General features: G+C 45.1%; 2 protein-coding genes across 2 annotated transcripts; one reads left to right on the top strand and one right to left on the bottom strand.

Moving 5' to 3' along the window:
• Window positions 1-3,398: 3,398 nt before the first annotated feature.
• On the top strand, window positions 3,399-7,088 carry LOC124706333 (probable ADP-ribosylation factor GTPase-activating protein AGD8). The gene is made up of 7 exons (XM_047237990.1): window positions 3,399-3,528; window positions 3,680-3,798; window positions 4,267-4,693; window positions 4,927-5,187; window positions 6,057-6,179; window positions 6,558-6,659; window positions 6,736-7,088. Exons 1-7 carry the CDS (start codon window positions 3,457-3,459, stop codon window positions 6,841-6,843), a joined length of 1,212 nt encoding a protein of 403 aa, XP_047093946.1. The 5' UTR covers window positions 3,399-3,456; the 3' UTR covers window positions 6,844-7,088.
• A 208-nt stretch (window positions 7,089-7,296) lies between these two features.
• LOC124647801 lies at window positions 7,297-13,226 on the bottom strand. The gene is made up of 14 exons (XM_047187674.1): window positions 12,723-13,226; window positions 11,752-12,126; window positions 11,090-11,407; window positions 10,621-10,704; window positions 10,396-10,519; window positions 10,179-10,289; window positions 9,714-9,877; window positions 9,292-9,612; window positions 9,094-9,213; window positions 8,442-9,007; window positions 8,253-8,326; window positions 8,027-8,179; window positions 7,713-7,773; window positions 7,297-7,471 (listed from the first exon to the last, which is right to left on the bottom strand). The coding sequence occupies exons 1-14, from the start codon at window positions 13,224-13,226 to the stop codon at window positions 7,297-7,299; spliced, it is 3,150 nt and encodes a 1,049-aa protein (XP_047043630.1).
• Window positions 13,227-21,959: the final 8,733 nt, after the last annotated feature.

The raw sequence follows: 21,959 nt of genomic DNA, 5'->3' as shown, positions 1-21,959 counted from the left end.
GTACTTTATAAAGTAGCAAAACATAAATACCAGGACACCTTTAAAGTTTAAATGGTGACTAGACACAAGTAGTTTGAGAACAAGCAATAACATAATCATGAATCAATCAATTATTGAAGAGATAGATTAGATGGAAAAATGAAAAATTGGATGGCAGTGATAGGAGAAATTTAGACATGCCTTTTACTGAAGAATAAATTCATGAAGTAATAGATTAGATGGAAAAAAGCAAGGTTGTTGGACATGTTGGGATTCCAGTGGAATTCTATCAACATTGTTGGAGCTCATCAAGAGTGACATTATCAAAATGTTCCGTGATTTCCATAAGCACAAAATTAACTTAGATAGAATCAGTTATGGGATTATTACACTTATCCATAAGAGTGATGATGGAGAGTTTATTCAGAAGTACATACCAATATGTTTGTTACAGGTTTTGTTCAAAATCTTTACCAAAGCCATGACTGTCAGGGCAGAACATGTTATATATGGCAAAGTTGATTCACCCTTGTACAAATGCTTTTATCAAAGGAAGGTATATCACTTATGGAGTGATGTTGCTGTAAGAAATTCTGAGAGAATCTAAAAGTAAGAAGAAGCAGGGGTTGTCTTGAAAATTAATTTTGAAAAAGTTTATGACAAAGTGAATTAGAATTTCCCGATAGACTCCTGCAAGCAAAAAAGGTTTTAGTTACAGATGGATTGTTTGGATTAAAGAAGCTGTGACAAAAGGGACCCTTAGTGTGAAAATCAATGATGTGGTACGATCATACTTTGTTAGTTTTAAACGAGTTAGACAGGGGGTCCTTTTGCTCCTTTCATGTTTAACATGGTTGCTAATAGCCTGTCCAAGATGATTGTTACTACACAAAGAAATGGTTTGATCAAATGGCTTGCTGAAAACCTGGTGCTGAATGGAGTAGCTATTTTCCAATATGTAGATGACAAAATCCTTCTGTTGCAGGATGATTTTGAGGGGGCTAGGAATTTGAAATTTCTCTTGTACATGTTTGAAATTATGTCTGGGCTGAAAACAATTTTGAGAAAAGTGAAACCATGATGATACTTGATGATCCTGATAAACTGCAAGATTATGTTGATCTCTTCAATTGTCAGAAAGGTAATTGGCCTATCAACTACCTGGGGACTCCTGTTTGTGCTATGAGATTGAGAGTAGGTGAACTATAATTTATTGAAGAGAAAGTGAAGAAAAGTATGAGTGGTTGGATGGGAGGTGCTATGTCCATTGGTGGCAGGATGATTAAGATTGATGCATGCCTATCCAACATTTCTTTTTTTTATCAAATGTCTATGAGGTTACTGCACAAAACAAATATTGAAAACATTTCTAGGACAATCAGGGATTTTTTCTAGGTTGGTAGTGCCAATAAATAGAAATATCACTTTGTCAAATGGAGATGGATATGTAAGCCCAAGAGCAAAGGTGGTCTTGGTGTGAAGGATTTAAATAAATTCAATATCAGTTTGATGTGTAAATGGTGGTGGAAGTTAGAAAATGAAGATGGACCATGGCAGGATTTCATGAGAAAAAAATACTTGTGAGATTATGGTATCTACTTTGCCAAGCACGGAGATTCCCCCTGTGGCCTGACTTGCTACATATTAGAGACACATATCTGTGTGGTAGGAGAATGATTGTTGGAAATGGTTGTAGAACTAGTTTTTGGGAGATGCCTGGTGTGGACACTCTCCTTTGAAAGACAAGTTTCCTGAGATTTATGAGATATGCAATGAGCAAAACATTATGTGACTGCTGCAGAAAATTTGGGTCGGAGGCTCTCTTTCAGAAGATGATTGTCTGTTGATCTCCAAGAACAATGGTGTGGCTTAGTCAGTATTCTCAATCAAGGTGTGCTAAATGAATCAGTGGATAGACCAAGGTGGAACTGGACAAAAGATGGTCAGTTTACTGTTAAGAGCTTGTACAAATAGTTGTGCAAAAATGGAATTGATAGGTCATTCATACATATGTGGAAGAGCAAAAGCCCCCTAAAAATAAAAGTTTCGTTGTGGTTGATCTGGCACAATGCTATTGCTACAAAAGACAATTTGCTGAAGAGGAACTTGGCTGGAGACCCCCCTTGAGTTTTGCAATGATTGTGAATCAATTTCTCATGCCCTGCAGCTAAATGTGTTTGGAGCATGGTGGGGACTGATGTTGGTGCCCAAACTCATCCTGGTTCCTTTGCACAATTTTTCTGGTGGATGCCACAGTTCTCTCGAGCTAGCCGCAATGTTCAGATTGTTGGCCTGGCTGCGGTTTGCTGGGCTATTTGGAAAACGCGTAACAAAGCTTTCTTTGGGAAACTTTTTCTTAAAAACCCCGTTGAACTAATTTTTCAATCTATGGCTTTTATGAAATATTGGGCAGGTTTGCACTCTACAACAGGATGCCTCTCAACTGCAGCAAGAGCAGATGCGCTGCTCAACCTGGCCTTGGGTGCTGGTGCGAGAGGGAATGCTGCTGGGAACACAAGTGGAGTTCGTCGCCTGACTGATCATCCTGAGGACGATATGGAGGTCGATGGGAATCCTGACGATGCAGAAGATTTGGAAGAGTAAAAAAATCTGGAGTGGTTTTCGCTTCATGGATTACTGCACGAGATGTTGGGTCCCGTGATCTGTCCACAAAAAACTGTCTCGCTTCTTTTTGTATATATCCAGTCGATAAAAACTCTCCCCTAAGCTCTGTCCGATGAACGCTAGCGTTGTAGCATGCGACGTCCTCCCCCCACCTCCGCCTTTTGTGGTAGTTTTGTTTTGTGCTTTTCCTAGTTTACTGTGTGCCTTAGTGAGCTACGTTGTAGTGGGAAAAACTCTGTTTTTCGTTATCTATGGGTAATGAAAATCGATCCTACGAGGATTTCTTGGAAAAAAAAAGTGGTCCTCCGCGCCGGTCGCCACACTGTCAGGCATTCCGTCGAGCAGGTGGCCAGCGTCGGTGCTGCGGAGTGTTGGAGACTGAATGCGCGACATCAATCAAGAGCAGAGGGGTGCGAGGAGGCTGTGAGGAGCGCAGGAGAAGCTGCATTTTAGGGTTAAATCAGAGGCCCATTGGGCTGTTTTTCAGGTTCGGTTAACCTAACCATTGGTTATACGATACGGTAACCAAGTCAGGAACTGCATGGGCCGGACAGCCACTGATAGAGGCGGCCTTGATCGTAGCTTATTTTCCATAGGACGTTGCGGCCCAGATAGATGCAAGGTGAAGGAGGCACACGTGGAGGTGGAGGTGGAGGTGGAGTGCGAAGCAGAAAGGCGCCGCAGCACCATTTCCTCGCCGCGTCCGGGTGCGGTGCGTCGCGTGGCGTTTCCTCCTCTTTCTTCTTCCTCCTCCGGTCATCCCTCCCTCCGCTGCCATCCCCGTCCCTGTCCTCCCCCCTCCTCAATTCGGAGCGAGGCGCTTCCTGGGTCGGCCCGTCCGATCGCCTCGCGATGGCGACCGACGCCGCCGCCGCCGACAAGACCTCCGTCTTCCGCAAGCTCCGCGCCAAATCCGACAACAAGGTACGTGCGTGCGCGCGTGATTGGTTTGGTTCGATGTGATTGCCCTGGGGCTTGTTCCCCTCCCTCCCTCGCCGCGCCTCCCCCTCCCTCGATTCCGCCTCCTTTGTTTTGATCCCTATGTATGTATGTATGTATGTTTGTGCGCGCGCAGATGTGCTTCGACTGCAACGCCAAGAACCCCACCTGGGCCTCCGTCACCTACGGCATCTTCCTCTGCATCGACTGCTCCGCCGTCCACCGCAGCCTCGGCGTCCACATATCCTTCGTCAGGTATAATTCCCCGACCTCCTTTCCTTTCCTTACTTTGCCTAACTGTATGCTTCGAGACTAATCAGCTATGCACGTGTAAATTCCGGATCTTATTTTTTGGCACCTGGATAGGGTTTGATCTCGTCAATTGTACTACAGTACTTTTTTTTAAGTGCCTGCCATGCTCATTTTAATATTATCAGGCCATGTGAAGTAGCACCAAACTGTGTGACAGAATGTGGCCCGCCTATCTATATATACTGATGAATGCAGTATGTTCTGTGATGAGGCAAGCTCTAATTTTGATGACGGGTTCTTTTATAAAATGTTCTGTCAGACACTATCTTGCTACAAACATTTGATGCAGAGACAATTACTGTTACACTGACTGGCTCGATTACTGTCTTTACTCTTTAAGCAGACAATTACTGTTACACTCTGTTCGAATTATCACTACTTATCCACTGAGTTTCCGGCAATAATCCGCAGATCAACAAACTTGGATTCATGGGCCCCAAACCAGTTGAAAATGATGGTTTACGGAGGAAACAACCGTGCGCAGGCTTTCTTCAAGCAGCATGGCTGGACTGACGGCGGGAAGATCGAAGCAAAGTACACTTCGAGAGCTGCTGACTTGTACCGGCAGTTGCTTCGTAAAGAGGTTGACAAAAGCTCCACCGAAGAAGCAAATACTAGCTGGCCATCCTCCCCAGTCGCAGCTTCTTCAAACCAAGCGCCTGCGTTTCCAGATCTCGAACTGGCCGAGGCGTCAAAAGAAGTTGGAGAGGAGAAGACTGAGCCTGAAGTTATCCGCTCGCCTAAAGCTCCTACCACCCATTCATTCAAGAAGCCAATTGGTGGAAAGAAGCCTGGGAATAAGACCGGTGGGCTTGGTGCACGCAAGCTTACGTCAAAGGTAGTTTACGCTTTACTAAACTGATGAGATATAAAACCCTTATTTTGTCCAAATTCTGTTCCTCAAACGATGATGTTTCACTTGATCTGATTTGCCCAGTTTTTTTGGAGTAAGAAAATGAAGATTGTTGTGTGCTTATATTACACTCATTTTTATTGATATCCACTGAACTTTCCAGTTACCAAATTTTGTGTAGTCAAGTGAAATTCTCTAACTTTTGTCATTTGTTTTAGGGGAGTGAAAGCCTCTATGAGCAGAAACCTGAAGAACCCGCTCCTGCTCTGCCAACGGTGATTGAGAGCACTACAGCTAGGAGCAAATCTCATACTTCCCGATTTGAATATGTAGAAAATATACCTTCTGCTGGGAGCAGTTCTGAGGAAAGCCAGGCATTTGGACATGTTGCTCCGCCAAAGTCTTCAAACTTCTTCGGTGAATTTGGGATGGACAGTGGATATCAAAAGAAACCTTCCTCTAGTTCATCCAAAGTGCAGGTAATGTTTCAGTTAACCACTAGTTGCATCATTTATACGACGATGGGTCATGAATACGTGATGTTACTCACTTATCGTCTTAATTTTGCATAAGTTGGTATGTCCCGATCAATTCAGAATGCTAAAGAGGAATATTGAGTTCCACTGTTAACAAACTTTGAACTCTCTAGGGAAGTACTTGGTTTGATACATATACTGTGCTCCTAGTTTAGTTCCACTCTTAGGTAATCCAACTATATGCAGAAGGCGGTGGTATGCTTTGAGTAAGCTAGCATGCCTCCGAAAAGCACTGTCGACTTGGTCAACATGAACTCTGAAAATTAGCTATCAGCATTACAAGACGAAAAATGCATGCTGAGATGGTAAAATATCCACTGCATGTCTACATTTTCCGTGAACTTGCACATTTGAAGCTGAATAACTTGTTTGCCTTATCTCTAGCTGGAATTTTAGTTCGACATCTTGTATATCAATAGCTTTGATATCTGTCCTAGTAGTTGTTAGGAACAAAGGACCGACTGCTATAGATCATACTATTTTTAAGGCCTGTAGCTCAAAAAGTGTCCAAAGTGCTGCTTTTATTTGTTTTGGGCGGTGGTTCTTGACAGAAAATGTGTTATAATTACATTGCATGTAAGCATGCAAGTCACCATATCATACTTTGTGGCCCTGATTATATTGTTTAAAGATCTTATAATCTTTGCTGACTATGCTGTTATTCAAGTCCATCTGTGCATAATGAAAGCATGTGAGCGTGATTCCTCTGGAAATTTCAATAATTGTTACAGATAGTGATTTTTTTTTTCATCCTTCTGTTGAGGTCTAATTTCCATGCGGTCCATGAAATAACCGATTGCAATGATCCCCAGGTTGAGGAAAGTAGCGAAGCAAGAAAGAAATTCTCAAATGCAAAGTCGATTTCGTCATCTCAGTTCTTCGGTGATCAGGCCAATTTGGAAAAGGACGGCCAACTCTCCCTCCAAAAGTTTTCTGTAAGTGTATCAACTGCGTTGGGCTGATAATAATATTATTCGTGGTCTTTGTTTAGAACAAACCCCAAGCCCATTGACCTGGCCTTGCCTTACTTTTTTCAATCCTGAGATATCTTTGATCTTCTCATCCTGGTTATATATTTACATTATTTTGATGTTTATACGTAGCACTGCATTGACCTGGCCTTGCCCTTACATTATTTTGATGATTTGCCCTTACATGTGATTTTATCATGGTTGATCAGCTGTGAACCTAAGTGCCCAAGTGAATAATCCATTGTCAGCACAGAAGGGTGCTAGCACCATGTTTGATAGTATCTCTGAATTGATTGGTCCCAGGTGGAATTTTACTTTCTTCTCACTTTTATGTTGTTGTAGGGATCGTCGGCCATTTCAAGTGCTGACCTATTTGGCCACCAAGCGAATAATTCTAATGCTGATTTGAGTGCTTCGGATTTGATCAACCGTATCTCCTTTCAGGTACATTGAAGTAGCATTACGATCACATGGCTGGTTACCTTGTTGTACTTCCGTTGACGCTCTGTTATCTCTGCAGGCAACTCAGGACTTGACATCTCTCAAGAGCATGGCTGGGGAGACTGGGAAGAAGCTGACGTCTATGGCATCCAACATCATGTCTGATCTTCAAGACCGAATCCTCTGAGCTTGGCTTACATATGCCTGGAAGATCTGTTTAAGAGTCCATAGGCATTCTAAACTTGTGAACTTAGTCAATAGTCGTCAAGAGAGGAAGAAATCGGAAATGCTGTACTGGCTAAGTCGTGCTAGCATTTGAACCTGTGACAGAAACGCTTTTGCCTCTGAGAGTTCAGTTTATGTTTAGATGGATCATGGATGGTATCAATCAAAGATACTCAAAAGAAATATGGATGGACAGTATCAAAGAAATTCCTTTGCTTGATAGTCACCATTGCATGCCATATATGGGGGACGTGTTTCGTTCGATCAATTTCCCCCGGTATGGCATTAGTTACACTGTGAACTGATTCCATTAACACATGCTTGGCTAGCCCAGTCCGTAAACAAATACCAGGGAAACGGATTACATGCCAGTTTAAGTCTGATTCCGCCCAACCCCCTCCGGATATGGATCGCGTTACCAGACTAACTCGTGACAAATCTTCCACCTCCGATCCCCACTGGGTTCTGCCCTGATCTTCATAGCGCCGGCGCTGATCGGCAATAGATCTTCCCGGAAGAGCAGCGGCAGGCAGCCGCCGATCCTCTTCTCTGACTGGCGTTGCTGGCCGCCGATCTCCACGCTCAATTTCCTATATCACAGGAGCAACCGCTGTGTCCCAGGAAGAGCACCAGTGGAGCAGCGTGAGAAGCAGGGGGGTGAGGTAGCGCTTCTTCGTCCTTCTCGTTTACATTGTTCAAAGGAAAATCATGAGCATAGGGGGCGCAGCCCCCCCCCCCCCCCCCCTCGCCCCCCTTGTCTCCATCCCTGTGTCCGCAATCCCACTGTAACTGATTCCATTACAGTTTACGTTAACGTTTGTTGAAACAAACACGTCCATGGTGTTGTAACCGTATGGCAAGATGGAATCACCAGTCTGTTCAGTCAAATTGCCTGTAGCATCACATAAACCAAAACCTTGCAACAGGGAAGCAAAATTCCACAAGGCTGGCTCAATTGTTCAAAAAAAAAAAAAAAAAGGCTGGCTCAAGCGGCCATCTCTGTTAAGAGTGTCCAAAAAATGCAGTGTAACTTCTCTACTTTCTGCACTGCAAAATGCATTGTGCTTACGCCTAATTAGCTATATAGAGTACTGTATCTTAGCGTCGTCTTTTCTTGCATCTCCCTCTCGCTGCCCGCCCCACACTCTTCTTCAGTAGAGCTTTCTTTAAGCCACCACCCCCCACACTCTTCTTCAGTAGAGCTTTCTTTAAGCCACCACCCTTCCTCCGCTTCGCCGTCGTCCCAGCTGTGGACTGTTGCCTCATCCGCTTCCTTGCTCTGGTCTCGACCCCATAATCTGCAAGTTGCAATTAGTAAATATAAATACCTAAGACATACTGTTCTGAGCCCTGAAGTGCCAATCCTCTTACGTGCGCGCACCTCTCCAGCAGGTGAAACACAAGAGCCCCGCATCTCATCATCTTCTATAAAACACGAAGACGAGCTTAGTAAGATACTACAACCACCAGCACAACGTACACTCTCATAGAAGCTAAGACAGATGCGGGAACCTTGTGTGAGCAAATTTCAGGTTTTCTCTTAGCTAAGGAAGAACACACTTACTATGCAATGTCAAGTTTTCAGGACAACAGTCCTCTTCAGGTTTATGTGATGATGATTGGAGTAAGCTGCAGCTTTCCCCATTTTCTCGTGATGACCCTCCCCGGGAGCCTGCACCATTAACATGAGATGGTAATCCATGTGTGCTATGGCTCATTTCCTTGCCGCGTGATCCCTGTAGGCTGACATTTTCGTTGTTCTTCGATACCAAAGCCATCCGACGAACATTTCCATTTTCCAGGCTTGATCTGGGAGGGGAGGTGGGTCTCTTTGTTTCTCCAGACAGGCCTCCACCCAGGCTTCTGCGGTACAGCATCTCCGCGTCAGATAGATCTTGTTCATCACTGTCACTTCCACTGCCACTTCTACTGTAACTACCCTTGTCACTGTCAATGGAAACACCATCCTCGTTCAAACCTTTGTCTGCCAATTCTTGCAAATAACCCAACAGCAAAGTGTTCTTTTCCTCGAGTAAGGTAGAGAACCACGGGGATGAACCTTGCTTGACATAGAACAGAAGATATGCTTTACTGTCCAAAACTTTATCCTCACTCAATTGCATGACCTGCACCAGGAAAGGTTAGAACCACGTAAGATGTAACTGAATGGAAAAAAATGAGAAAATAAAGTTACTAGCAGTAAATATATTACCTTCTCATCATTAAAGAGATACCAATCTGTTTCTGACGAACGGATGTAACAAACATAGTGACCCTTGGATGATTCACCCAAGTGTTCTACAACTCCATACAGATCATACTTTTGAGGGTTCTGCAACAACAAAGTGTGCATCAGCCATATAAATGAGTGCCTGGGGAATATGATAAAGTGAGAAGAAAATGAACTTACAGTATCAGCAGAGCTCATGAAGGGTTTTAAATCCAACTCTAACTGATATTTCACCATCTTTTGAATCTTGGATATATTACTGCCTAAATTTTCAAACCGTTTCAGCTGGATCACTAGAACTTCTGGAGCCTGCTCCACCTTCAAGTGTTTTTCCATGTTCACACGAGTTTTGCACCCATCACAAGTGAAACTTTCAACCACCTCAGTTTTTGTAAAAGATTCTAGTGAATCCAGTAGAGTGTCCATCTGGTTAATCTCCAAGCTAAGGTCAAGAAAAGACTCCAATCTGTCTGAGCAATGATTGCACTCTGGACAATGCAGCTGAGCAAATAAAAAAGATTGAAGTCAATATCACATTTGATTATCACGGGCTATGTCAGAACGATACTGATCCAATTGGTAGTGAGGATCAGCAGACACACCTGGCTTTTCACTTGGCCTCCAAAAACTTGTTTGACAATAGAACAGGGCTCCTCAGATGAGACCCCCATGGGAGCAACAGAGGCATCATCTAATTTATCAAGCAAGCAACGGAGGAGTTCATGTGCATCTTGGTGTCTGCCCCAACTGAAATCTTGACATATTACTGCAAAAAATATTTTGAAAAACCAAGATCAGGACATAGCCACAGGGATGTCTCAAGTACGCTATATCTTGTAACGAGAATATAACAAACATTGAAGGGGATAAATGCATACAATATAGCTAAACAAGACCAGCACTACAAGAAAAGTTATCTCTGGTAATATAAGCTACCAATTAAGTATAGCAGAAGGAACTGAGAGTTCAGTTAAACAAACATGCACTACAAACAAAGAAAGAAACTTAAATAAGTAGCTTACGAATATATGTAGAGGAAATTTAAAGGTTCAGTTGAACAAACATACACTTCAGGAGTTTGACAAACTTCTTGGGGTAGAGAACATTCCCGGAGAGCCTGATGGCTTCAGAAGCATGGTGACGTAGGGAGCAGTAACAGCAGAATTCGTCCAAACCACCTAGGGGGGAATTAGAAAAACCCAATTGAAAGCATGAAAGTTGATAAGAGATTCTCGGCGCTATGTAAAATACAAGAATGAAAGTAGAGTGAACTAGATGACTTACTAGGACATAGACCTAGGTGACGATCTTTCAGAAGCTTTGACACAAGAGGAACAGTGTGAACCACACACTGGAGAATGCAATTAAGGAAACATGTCCACTTCTCAGGATTAAGTAGCGAGGCACCCTGCAAAAGCAACGCAAACCATTAAAACAAAAACGCCTAAACTCGATTTGGGAGTAAAAGAAGCAAATCAGACATGAACATGTAGCACAAGTCTATCTTACCACAGGGTAGTCTTTCTTTTCACGGATTCGATTACGGAAACAGCATGGAGTACGAGCATAGACACGCTTGTCATCCAGAGAATCCTAGGGCAGAAGACAGAAGTGGAAGATGTCAAAACACACACTTCACATATTTAGTGTCTAGATACATCCAAATTTAGAAAATCTCCGACATCCTTTTCGGGATGGAGGGAGCATTAAATATCACAAAATGCTGCATCAAAATTCGCAAGGTTTGTATGATAGCGTAAAACAAATATCTGTGTTACCCTGGGATCATTAGGCATACTAGTTCAGAATAATAATTATATATACAAATGGCATAGATGGTTTACCATCGGATTGTATTGACTAAGAAATCTTGGACCTCCAAAACTGAACCTATCGTGATGACCATATGGATAACCCAGTGGGTTATCATGATACAATCCATTCATAGGGTATCTGCCATTCATAGGGTATCTGGGACCATGAAATGCATGACCATAATCTCTGTGATCTCTTTGTTCACCACGGTTAAGTAAGTAACCATCTTCTCTATGATCCCTATGGCCATTGTAATATCTGCGACCATGAAATGTGTCATCATAATCTCCCTGATCTTCTTCTTCTTCACCACTCTTGGCACCATGAAATGCATCAACATTGTCTCTATGATCACCACGAATTCTGCCACCATGATGTGCATGAACACAATCCATATGATCACCACGACATCTGCCACCATGAAATGGGTTAACACAATCTCTGCGATGTCTTTGCCGACCACGTCTGACACCATAGCATTCTTCAACATCAAGATTTTGGCCATCATAATATCTAGGGTCTCTTGGTCCACTCCAAAATCTGCCACCATTAATTAAGTCATAAAAATTTCTGGGGTATCTGCAGGGTGAACGGTCACGATGATCATGAATATCCTGGAGAGCAAACAAAACTGAAATGTTAGCTTATTGGAGTGTATGAACATGCGGCTGCGTGAGATAGAGGGAGCATGCATGTGCCACATTAGATAAAATCAGTAAGCCAAAAAAGGTTAAATAGCAATAACTGGGCAGTATCAGCAGCACACAAAACTACAAAAGGACAGTCGCAAAGAAGAAGTAGCAGGAATTATTAGCGAATGCTTACATCCCAAGGATTTTCGTCTTGCAAGGTCACATTGTCCCCCTCGTCAGCTGGACCTGGAACTTTGAAGAGATTTTTGTCTTCCGAGGATGCGCCCTTGTCCCCCTCGTCAGCTGGACCTGGAACTTTGAAGAGATTTTTGTCTTCCGAGGATGCGCCCTTGTCTCCCTCATCAGCTGGACCTGGAACATGCAAGGGATTTTTGTCTTGCGAGGATGAGCCCTTGTCTCCCTCATCAGCTGGACCTGGAACATGCAAGGGATTTTGGTCTTGCGGTGTCTCCTTGCCTCCCTCGTCTGCTGAACCTTGAACCTGCAAGGGATTTTCGTCTTGCGGTGTCTCTTTGTACCCCTCTTCCACCGGACCCGGGCCCAGAGCCTGCAATGAAACAAGCACACAGTCGTCTTAATGTGGAAGTTACGCCAGAACGCAATTGGGGTGTGCCGGAGATAAGGAAACAAAGACCACCAAATTTAATTGTGAACCAACCAAATACTCACAAAACCCCTGCTGCTATGCTGGAGTTCCAAAACCCCGAGGAAAATCAGCACAGTTTCGAGATAAAATTGTCCGGCTATATCTGTTATCTGTTATCAAATCTAAAGGGGGAAGCCACCGCAATTTGGGGGAAACGGTAAATCGCAAAGCAACGGAAACGTCGGAGCCGCAAGTAGCCCACCGAGAGGGGAATCAGAGCAGAGCTAGTGGCCGCGGAGGCGCGGCTAGCGAAGCAAAAAACGGCAGATGAAATCTAACCGGCCACGCATAGCTAGGGGACCTCAAGGCGGCGGGCGCACGGAAACAAGATACGAGATAAAATCCGCTGAGATTCCAGTAGATTTGCCGCTCGATTAAGCAAGCCGGGCAAAACACGGCCGAAACCGGCCCGATGATCGTGGAAATTAAGAGGATTAATTAATTAATGAACAAGTAGACGAAGGCGCGAAGCAAGCATGAACTAAGCTAAACTAAACCGAAAGCACGCCGAAGCAGTCCACCAGAAAACCCACCGATTCGAGCGGCTGGGGCGGAGCCGCCGCGGGCGCCGGCTGCTCGTCCTCCGCCTCCTGCTGCTGCGGCGGCGGCGGCATGGGTGGTGGGGTTGGCGCGAGGAAGGAGATGGCCTCGCTCACGGCGTCGGCGGCCTCGGGAGGCTGCTCGTCCTCCTCATCCGCCCGCGGCTGCGGCGGCAGTGGCGCGACGACGGCGTCGACGGCCATGGGCGGCTGCTCCTCCACCTCCGGCCGCGGCGGCGTCGGTGCGACGACGGCGTCCGCCGCCACGAGAGGCTGAAACTCACCCTCCTCCTCCTCGGGCTCCGGCGGCGTCAGCGCGACGACGGCGACGGGAGGCTGCTCACCCTCAGGCTGGGGCAGCAACGGCGCGACGACGGCCATGAGGGGCTGCTGAGCCGCCTTCTCGTCCTGCTGCGGCGGCATTGGCGGGACGACGGCCCCGCCGACGGCGGCCGCGGCCATGGGAGCAGAGCAGGCTAGGGTTTTGGGAGGGTTTGGGGGTGGGTGGTTGGGGCAGGGGCGTGATCAACCCGGACGCGTTGGGTCCAAGGGAGGCGTCGCGGAGGAACTCGGGCGCGCGCGGCGCTGGTGGAGGCGGCGGACGGAATTTATATGGTACGCTCGGCTCGGAGCCCTGTGGCCGGCCGGGTCGCTCCGGGTCTCCGGTCTCGCCCCGTTCGTTCGGGCTTGGGTCGCTACAGCCTGCAGCCGCCACCTGCGGTAGTTTGGGTGGGTTTGGGCCCGCCTCGCCTCTATCTCTTCCAGTTCCAGAAGTAGTACTACCATATCTACACATGCAGTTGTGTTATTGTTAAATCATCACGCTATAAATTGATCGCGGAAAAAGATTCCAACAAGATATTATGGATATATCTGTACACGATATATGGTTACATGGGATTTTCATTATAAACTCAGTACACGATATATAACTACACGGGATTTCAAATATAGATTTATACACGCTATACACTTTCTACGTTCATAGCCTTGCTAGCTCGAATTATGGACTTAGCCATCAAAAAGACAAATATTTCGCAATATGGTAAAAATTGAGATATCTCAATTTTCTTGTACATATAGGCTGACATTACGGAGAGGATTGAATGAAAAAAACAAGTAGTCAGAAATCACGAGTGAAAAACAAATCTAAGAAAGAGAAAACATTTATCGTTCATAGAGCCTGACATGTGGGAACCATGAGCCATCAGCTTCCTCAGTGTTGACCAGGTAGCAGGAGATCGAAAGAAGAAAAAAAACAAGTAGCCAGAAATTAGGGATCAAAGATAAATAAAAAATGAAACGTTTATTTTACATAGAGGATGACACATGAACTGATAATCCAGGAGCTGCATCAACCGTTTGAAAGATAGTAGGGGATCCAAAGAAAAAGAAACTAGCTAGAAATCACGGTTTAAAAATGAATCAAAGAAAGAAAACATTTATTGCACAGAGAAGATGACATGTGAGATAAACCTTACTTTCTTTTACATATCCACTTGCAGCGGACGGTCTTTTTTTTTGTTAAAGCAAGCACACAATATTCCATGTGTCATTCTTCTCAAACGATTGCATGTCCTCTTGCATAGAAAAAATCCACTTTCTCGCGGTCAACGGATGCAACAGAATCATGCTCCACATGCTCAACATAACTTAAAGCATAATGAATAAGATTACGCTCTTCAATTAAACGAGGACGTGGATCATCATTACGCCTCGGTCTATCAACAACAATGGATTTATTTGTTTGCTGCACAACATGTATTGAGTATGTTATAATTTGCAGCAACATCATTTTCTTTCTCCTTTACGTGCTCCACCAACACGTTAATCTTTTGTTGCTCATCATCAGAAATATCAGAAAAATCAATACATCAGAAATATCCGTAAATAAACTCTTATGAAACATGACAAACTCATTAAAAACGACATTCCTACTATGCAAAACCTTCTTAGTTTCAGAATTCCATAACCTATATGTCTCAACTCCTAAACTATAACCAAGAAACACACACTTAACTTCTCTATGTTCTAGCTTTCTATTATCAACATGTGCATAAGCAGTACAACCGAAAACTTTCTATTATCAGGTGAACTAGATCATACCTTAATGTGAGTTTACTTATCAAACGAAATACAAGGTGACCTGTTTATCAATTAACATGCAGTAAAGGCGGTTTTGCATACCAGTATTGGATACCATGCAGTGAGCCTTGAAGATGATGGTTCTATTCATCCTCTTAGTACAACCCTACCAGCGATGGGCCTCGTTTCGCTCCGTCGTTAGCCTTCTTATTGAATTTAGACCATAATATAACACTTTTGAGCTATGATGAACTTTTGGTGAGTTTGTTCAAACCCCTAGATCATTGGCATTGTTGTGATATCTCGATGTATGAGAAGCTCTAGTGTTATACAGAGAATAACTTACTATATGTCAATTTTAACAATAGTTAAATAAAGTTTAAGTGGCTTCGGACCGTTAAAACTTAGAAGTGCTCAAACTGCGATGTCCTGCTCAATTTCCGCATAACAAGTTACAGAACTCGTCCTACCTGCAGCCAATAGCTAGATACCTAAGTAGCATGTATGTTGTTATCTCCTACCACCGCACTCTCTTGGATCTCCACCTTTGCTGCCCACCCCGGACTCCTCTTCTTCCCTAGATACTTCTCCAAGCTGGTGTCCTTCTACTTTGGTGTCGTTTCGCCTGCGCTTCTTTGATCCAGTTTTGTCTCCATCTGCACACGGGACAATAACATGTCATGACCTTTTCTTTTTAGGAAATGAAAGATGTCACGACTTATTGACAGTACTTAAAAAAGCAAACCTAGACAACGAATAATTACACAAACACCTATTAAGCATGGACTTTTCCTGTTAATAAGATGTCAGCTAAACGTGCCATCTTACGACTACTAATTAAGTGGTGTTCAATGCCAGGTCGAGTTGAACCCAGCGAGCTAGTGCTAGTGTAATTTCCTTCGATGTCTCCAACCAAGCTGATGCATTAAAAAAAAAATGTTATAGGGACGGACATATTTACTTATATTATTGGGTAACATATTTGGATTCAAATCCCTGCATGTTTCTACAGTTTCAGCAGAAACCGATTTTGGACACCCCTGACCACTGTCAGCTGTGAAAGATAGTGGATAAAAAAAACTGTGATAGATAGAATTCCAAAAAGAAAAGAACCACAAAGAACTAGCAGCCACTGATAAACACATCTTCGACTTTACAGGAACTGTATATGGTTTATATTCTTTTTCCTCATCTTTACTTTCTTCACTCATGGCAATTTTCTTACGAACTTATGAGGCGCTTGGTTGGGGAGAAGTAACATATCCACTGATGCAATGAGAATACACTGTATTAGGAGGCGGATTGTGTGATAACGTGATATTTGGTTTATATATTCTTAACGCTATTTGGTTCAAGCAACGGTCCATTTCCCATTTGAATTTCTTCCTGAAATCTTCAATAGGAACTTCCTACTCTAGCCATCCTGATATTCTCTATCATGGCTTTCACAACCGAGTCAAAACTACAGACCAAATGAAGTTACTACACAACTCTTATGCAGGTCAACATGCAGCTAGCAACACCGACATGTATGCATTCAATTAGCTATGCGACAAGAATTATACTAACATAACAGTGCACAATTACATAATATCACATAGCATAAACAAACAAGTTTCGAGTAAATTATGTAGAAAGCCACAGAAATAACTTACCATCGAGCATTTCAACGATATACTCTCTCCTTGAAGCCTTAAGTGCAAACACCATCTGTGATTCTTCCGAAGTTCTTGCAAGTATGACAGCAGCAGCTTCCTCAATCTCACTTCCAGTTAATCCAGCCATACGTAACTTATTAATCAGCATGTCTTTAAACTGCTTGATAGGCTCGTCTTCTATTGGTTTCTCTTGGACAATACTGGTAATGCACTTGCCCTTAGTAATGTTGTCGGAGTTGGGGCCGACTGATCTGAGCCCCAAGGTACCCAGTGCTCCATCTGGAGAATCATTGGTATCCCTGACCTCATCTTCTATAAAACAAGGTAAGTTAGGTAAAACATCAGCCACCGGCACAACGTAAGGGAGGAGACCCATACAGTGCACACAGAACCTTACAGAAACTAGTGTTGTGCTGTGGGCAACTAGTATGGGGAACATTCCCCGTTGATTTTTCATTATTAACAGAAAAAACTAACACTTACTACACCAAGACAGGGTTTCGGGAGAACCCTCATCCTCTTGTTCATCACTGTCACTGTCACTGCCACTACAACTGTAACTGCCCTCATCGCTGTCACCGGAACTGTTCTTCTTTCTCTTAAGTAAGGTAGAGAACCACGGAGATGAACCTTGCTTGACATAGAATAGAAGGTATGCTTCGCTGTCCAAAGCTCTATCTTTGCAAATCTTCATAACCTGCACCACGAAAGTTTAGAAGCTAGAACCATGTACTTGAACGAAATATATACAAAAATGTTACAAGCTGTAGATATATTTCCTTAGAATCATCGAACAGAAACCAATCAGTTTGTGATGGACGGATAATACAAACATAGTGACCATTGGATGGAACACCCAGGTGTTCTACAACTCCATACAAATCATAGTATTGAGGTTTCTGCAGGAAAAAGTGTGCATCAGCCATATACTTGGGCGCATGCGGAATTTGATTAAATGAGAAAAAAGGACTCACATCCTCTGGGGTGCTCAGAAACGGGTTTAAATCCAGCTCTGGCTGATACTCCACCTTGGTTTGAATCTTAGATATAGCACTCCCCAGATTTTGAAACCTCTTAAGCTGGATCACGAGAACTTCTGGAGCCTGTTCCACCTTGAATTGCTTTTCCATGTTCACACGAGATTTGCACCCATCACAAGGAAAATTTTCGAACACCTCAATCTTTGTAAAAGAATGTAGTGCATCCATGACACTGCTCATCTGGGTAACCTCTAAGTTAAGGTCGACGAAAGGCTCCAATCTGTCTGAGCAATGCTGGCACTCTGGACAATGCAACTGATAAAGAAAAAATATTAACTCAATATGACACTGGATTATCAGGGACTAAGTGTCAATGATTTACAGTTGAACAACTGGTAGTGGATTTACAGGCACACCTGACTTTTTAGCTGGCCTCCAAAAATTTGTTGGACAATTGAAGAGGATCCCTCAGATGGGGGACTGTGAGGAACAGAGGCCTCATCCAATTTATCGAGCAAGTAACGGAGGAATTCATGTGCATCCTGGTGTTGTCCCCACTCAAAATTTTCAGATATTACTGCAAACAATGTTTTCAAGAATCAAGTTCAGTCATAATCGCACTGATGCATTTCCAAATATCTAAGACCTAATAATGAGAATATGACGGCTAGAACATTGAAGGAGCAATAGCTAAATAAGACAAGCACTGCAAGCAAAGATTTTCTGATAATATAAGCAACCTACAGTTCAGGAGTTCAACAAACTTCTTTGGGTAGAGAACACACCCAGAGCGCTTGATAATTTCATCAGCGTGCAGTTTTAGGGAGCAGTAACAGCAGAATTTGTCAGAGTCACCTAGTGAAAAATCAAAATCTGAGTTGAAAACACAATGGTAGATAAGAGATTCTCAACAGAAAGCAGCTAGAAGCACGAAAGGTGGACTGGTCTAAATGCCTTACGAGGACATGCATCTATGTGATCATCTTTCAGAAGCTTCAACACCAGAGGAACAGTGTGAACCACACACTGGAGAATGCAATTAACAAAACATGTCCACTTCTCAGGATTACTTAGCGAGGCACCCTGTGAAAGCCATGTAAACCAGTAAAATAAACACATCAAAACTTGATTTAACATGGGAAACAACATAAGCATGCAAAACGTGGCACAAGTCTAGCTTACCACAGGGTAATAGTTCTCACGTCCACAGATAGTATTGCGAGAACAGCACTTAGTATGAACATAGCCACGCTTGTTATCCGGAAAAAGATTGAAGTGGAAGGTGTCAAAAACAGATCAAGATATCACTACCACAACTATAAAAAATCAAATTTCACGAAGGTTTGGATCATAGTGTAGTATGAATAGTTGTGTTTCTCTGCTATCATAAGGAATACTACCACATAATCATTATATGTGCAAAAATAAGATATATGGGTTACCATCGGATTCTGCAGTTTTGCACACTCAAGAAGACCTCCTATATCTTTGTGTATAAAACTAGTGCAACCACTTATTTGTTGAAAATGGTCCAGAAATTTCAGATCCTGGAAAACAAACAGATGTAAAATGTTAGCTGTGTAAATATGGCACCAGTGCGGGATATAGAGGAAGCAGCATGTGCCGCAATGAGATCAAATCGGTGCACCAAAGGAGCTGAAAAATATTAACTGAACAGCTCCTGCAGACTACTAACAACAAATGTAGACAGTTGCACCAAAGAAAAACATTTACTTGCATCTTAGCCAAGTCAGGATGTTGAACACTCTATACTTGTATCACTTCTATGTGACGCATTGAGTCAATAAGAGTATCTCCAGTCGCGTCCCCAAAATCGTCCCCGAAGGCCTTTATGGCAGGCAGGATAGAAAACTGCGCCCAGCCACATGCCCCAAAGGCCAATGCCGTCCTGCGCAGTCCAGTACTGGGTCTGGTGCCCCGAGGATATCCCCGCCTCCCAGGGACAGGCTGGGCGCGCCGGGCTCAACGCAGCGACGACGTGGCGCATGGCGGGCCATCCCTGTCATTGACACAGCCACAGGTGGGTAACTTTCCATAATGGCGGAGGCAGACAGGACTTCTCGTTGGCGCTGCGCCTTCCCGCCCTTTCCCATCCTCTTCTCGTCGTCTCCAACTATAAAAATACCCGTCGCCACACAATGAACCTCATACTCGCTTGCTTCCGTCTCCTAGCCAAAGCCTCGTAACCACAATGTCACGCCACCGCATCACCACCTTATACCTGTGCATTTCTCGGGCCGGGCCGACCAAAGCCCGACGCAAAAAATATTGGCCCAGGCCCGACCGTTGGGCCGAACAAATTGGCCCAAGCCCGGACCATCACAAAGAAAGCCCGTCGGGCCTCGGGCCGGGCCGCTTCAGTAAATCACATAAAATCACGGCCCAAGCCCGGCCCAAGCATCGGGCCAAAAAATCAGGCCCAGGCCCGGCCCAAAGACATGGTCGGGTTAGGCTTGGCCCGGGAATTTCAGGCCGGGCCGGGCCGACCCGGGCTGCCCATGGCCAGGTATGCACCACCTACTCGATGTTGGGCCGCAACGGTCGTACGCCGCCTGCCGAACATGTGTTGCCACAGCCCGAGCCCTTCCTTTCAGACTCCAACTTGTTTGCCGAGTTCGACAATGAGATAGACGTGTCGTTCATGGCATACGCAGACCGCGAGGTGGAGGAGGAGCGGACCCAATGGGGCGATGAGCAGGAGCCGGCGGACCTGGAGCAGGTAGCCACCCTCGCATCGTACCGGACGTTGTGGCTGCTTCAGAACGCTACCGCCGCATCACCGAGATCTCCATCGAGCAGGCACCGAAGGAGGAGGCTAGTCACCTCCTCATGGCGACCAAGCAGCAGAGGATCCTCGAGCTCAACGCTCAGACATGCGTTGAGACCGTCGCTCGCAAAGCAGCGTGGGTTGCCTAGAACGAGGAGTACCGCCTAAGGCGGTCGCAAAGGACCAGCGTCACAGGGAAGCAGCAGCGACACCGGTCAATAGTGGTGCAGCACGTGAAGCAAGGGCGTGTGCGTCTAAAGACCGGGTGACGGGCGGGCGTGGAAGCAGGCCGAGGGGAAGAATGACAGCAAGGCTGGGCCTTCACACTTCCGACCGACGGCGAGTAGGCTTGGTTTTATTTAAAATTTAGCCATTTTTCATTCAACTTTGTAATATATAACAAAATTTGAATGAAAGATTTAAGATCTGTCGAATTTAAGTGTTTCCGTACAGGGCATTTGGGAGCGTGGCTTGAAACGAGCGTGCCCCAAACGCGACACCACGCGGCGGCCCCCAATCGACCAATCCCGCGCTTTCACGGAACGTTCGTTTGGAGGATGCGATCGGAAATGCTCTAAAAGCACCCATTATGGAAAAATCACCCCCTATAAAAGGTTGATGTTTTTGAGTCGATAGAAGCACCCTTTATCCAAATCACCCTAATCATCATCGATTTTAAACTTGTACTCCCTCTGTTCTAAATTATTTGTCGCAGCATTTTCTCAAAACTAGCGAACCTAGCTAACGTGTCAAGAACTCAAGATACATCCTTATTTAGATCCAATCTAACCAATAATTTAGAACTGAGGAAGTAGAAGATATCGATTTCATTGAACCCAGTGACGTCATGGATTAAGGGGAAAACGCATGGATGCGCCCCGAAACGTAGATTCCGTACTGGAGCTCCGTGCAGCGGTGGTGCCGTGGTGCGGGGCCTCCTTTGCTCCTGGCTACACCGGTGAGAGTGAGACTGAGGGCCTGCGACGGCGCCGAACACGGAGGCGGCCGATGGCAAAAAATATGGTCAGGCGTAGATGCATTTGTGCTCGCACCCTGGCACTCAGGCGGCCGGCGCTCTTCGCCTGGGCACGACCCGAGCCGGCCAGGCGCGCGGCGCGGCGGCGGGGGAGATACGAAGCAAACACACCCTAACCAAGTAACTAAGCACTTCCCTCAACAACAGCAAAAGATACTACTAGCAGCGCGCGCCAGAAAATGGAGGAGCTAGCCCCAGAGAGAGAACGCACCGATTCGTCTGGCTGCGGCACGGCAACAAGGTCCGTAACGGCCGGCGGCGGCTGCTCCTCCCCCTCCTCCGGCGGCGGCAGGGCGGTCGGCATTGGGTCGCCGGCCATAAAATCAGACTAGGGTTTAGTCTGGAGCTGGGGGAGAAATGGTGGATTGGGGATTGGCGGAGTTGAAATCAGTCAGCTCAACTGCACACTCGAACGAACGATCGGCGTCGCCGGGAGGAAGAAGAGGAGCTCGGGAACGGGCGCGGCTGTGGAGGCGGAGGCCTTTTATATGGCGAGGTGGGTCTTCGTCTTCCTCATCGGGTCGAGCAGGTAGAGTCAATCAGTCCGGTCTCCTCCGCTCCGCCTCGTGTCCCAGCTGGAGACTTCTACTCCTACTGGGCACTGGCTGCTGCTGCTGCTACACAAGCTGGCCGTCACTCGGTTTCTTG

The sequence above is a fragment of the Lolium rigidum genome, chromosome 4 (assembly GCF_022539505.1).
Source record: "Lolium rigidum isolate FL_2022 chromosome 4, APGP_CSIRO_Lrig_0.1, whole genome shotgun sequence".
Lineage (NCBI taxonomy): Eukaryota > Viridiplantae > Streptophyta > Magnoliopsida > Poales > Poaceae > Lolium > Lolium rigidum.
The sequence above is the reverse complement of the archived record's forward strand: the minus strand, read 5'-3'. Positions and strand labels throughout refer to the sequence as shown.

Bases quoted from the DNA above. Each gene is read 5' to 3' on its own strand.
- LOC124706333 (XM_047237990.1), top strand. From the start codon at position 3,457: ATGGCGACCGACGCCGCCGCCGCCGACAAGACCTCCGTCTTCCGCAAG. The intron at 3,529-3,679 runs GTACGTGCGTGC...GTGCGCGCGCAG, and splicing joins GCGCCAAATCCGACAACAAG to ATGTGCTTCGACTGCAACGC. The intron at 4,694-4,926 runs GTAGTTTACGCT...CATTTGTTTTAG, and splicing joins CACGCAAGCTTACGTCAAAG to GGGAGTGAAAGCCTCTATGA.
- LOC124647801 (XM_047187674.1), bottom strand. From the start codon at position 13,226: ATGGCCGCGGCCGCCGTCGGCGGGGCCGTCGTCCCGCCAATGCCGCCG. The intron at 9,878-10,178 runs GTATGTTTGTTC...TATTTTTTGCAG, and splicing joins GTTTGTCAAACTCCTGAAGT to TAATATGTCAAGATTTCAGT. The intron at 9,214-9,291 runs GTAAGTTCATTT...TTGTTGTTGCAG, and splicing joins TCATGAGCTCTGCTGATACT to AACCCTCAAAAGTATGATCT.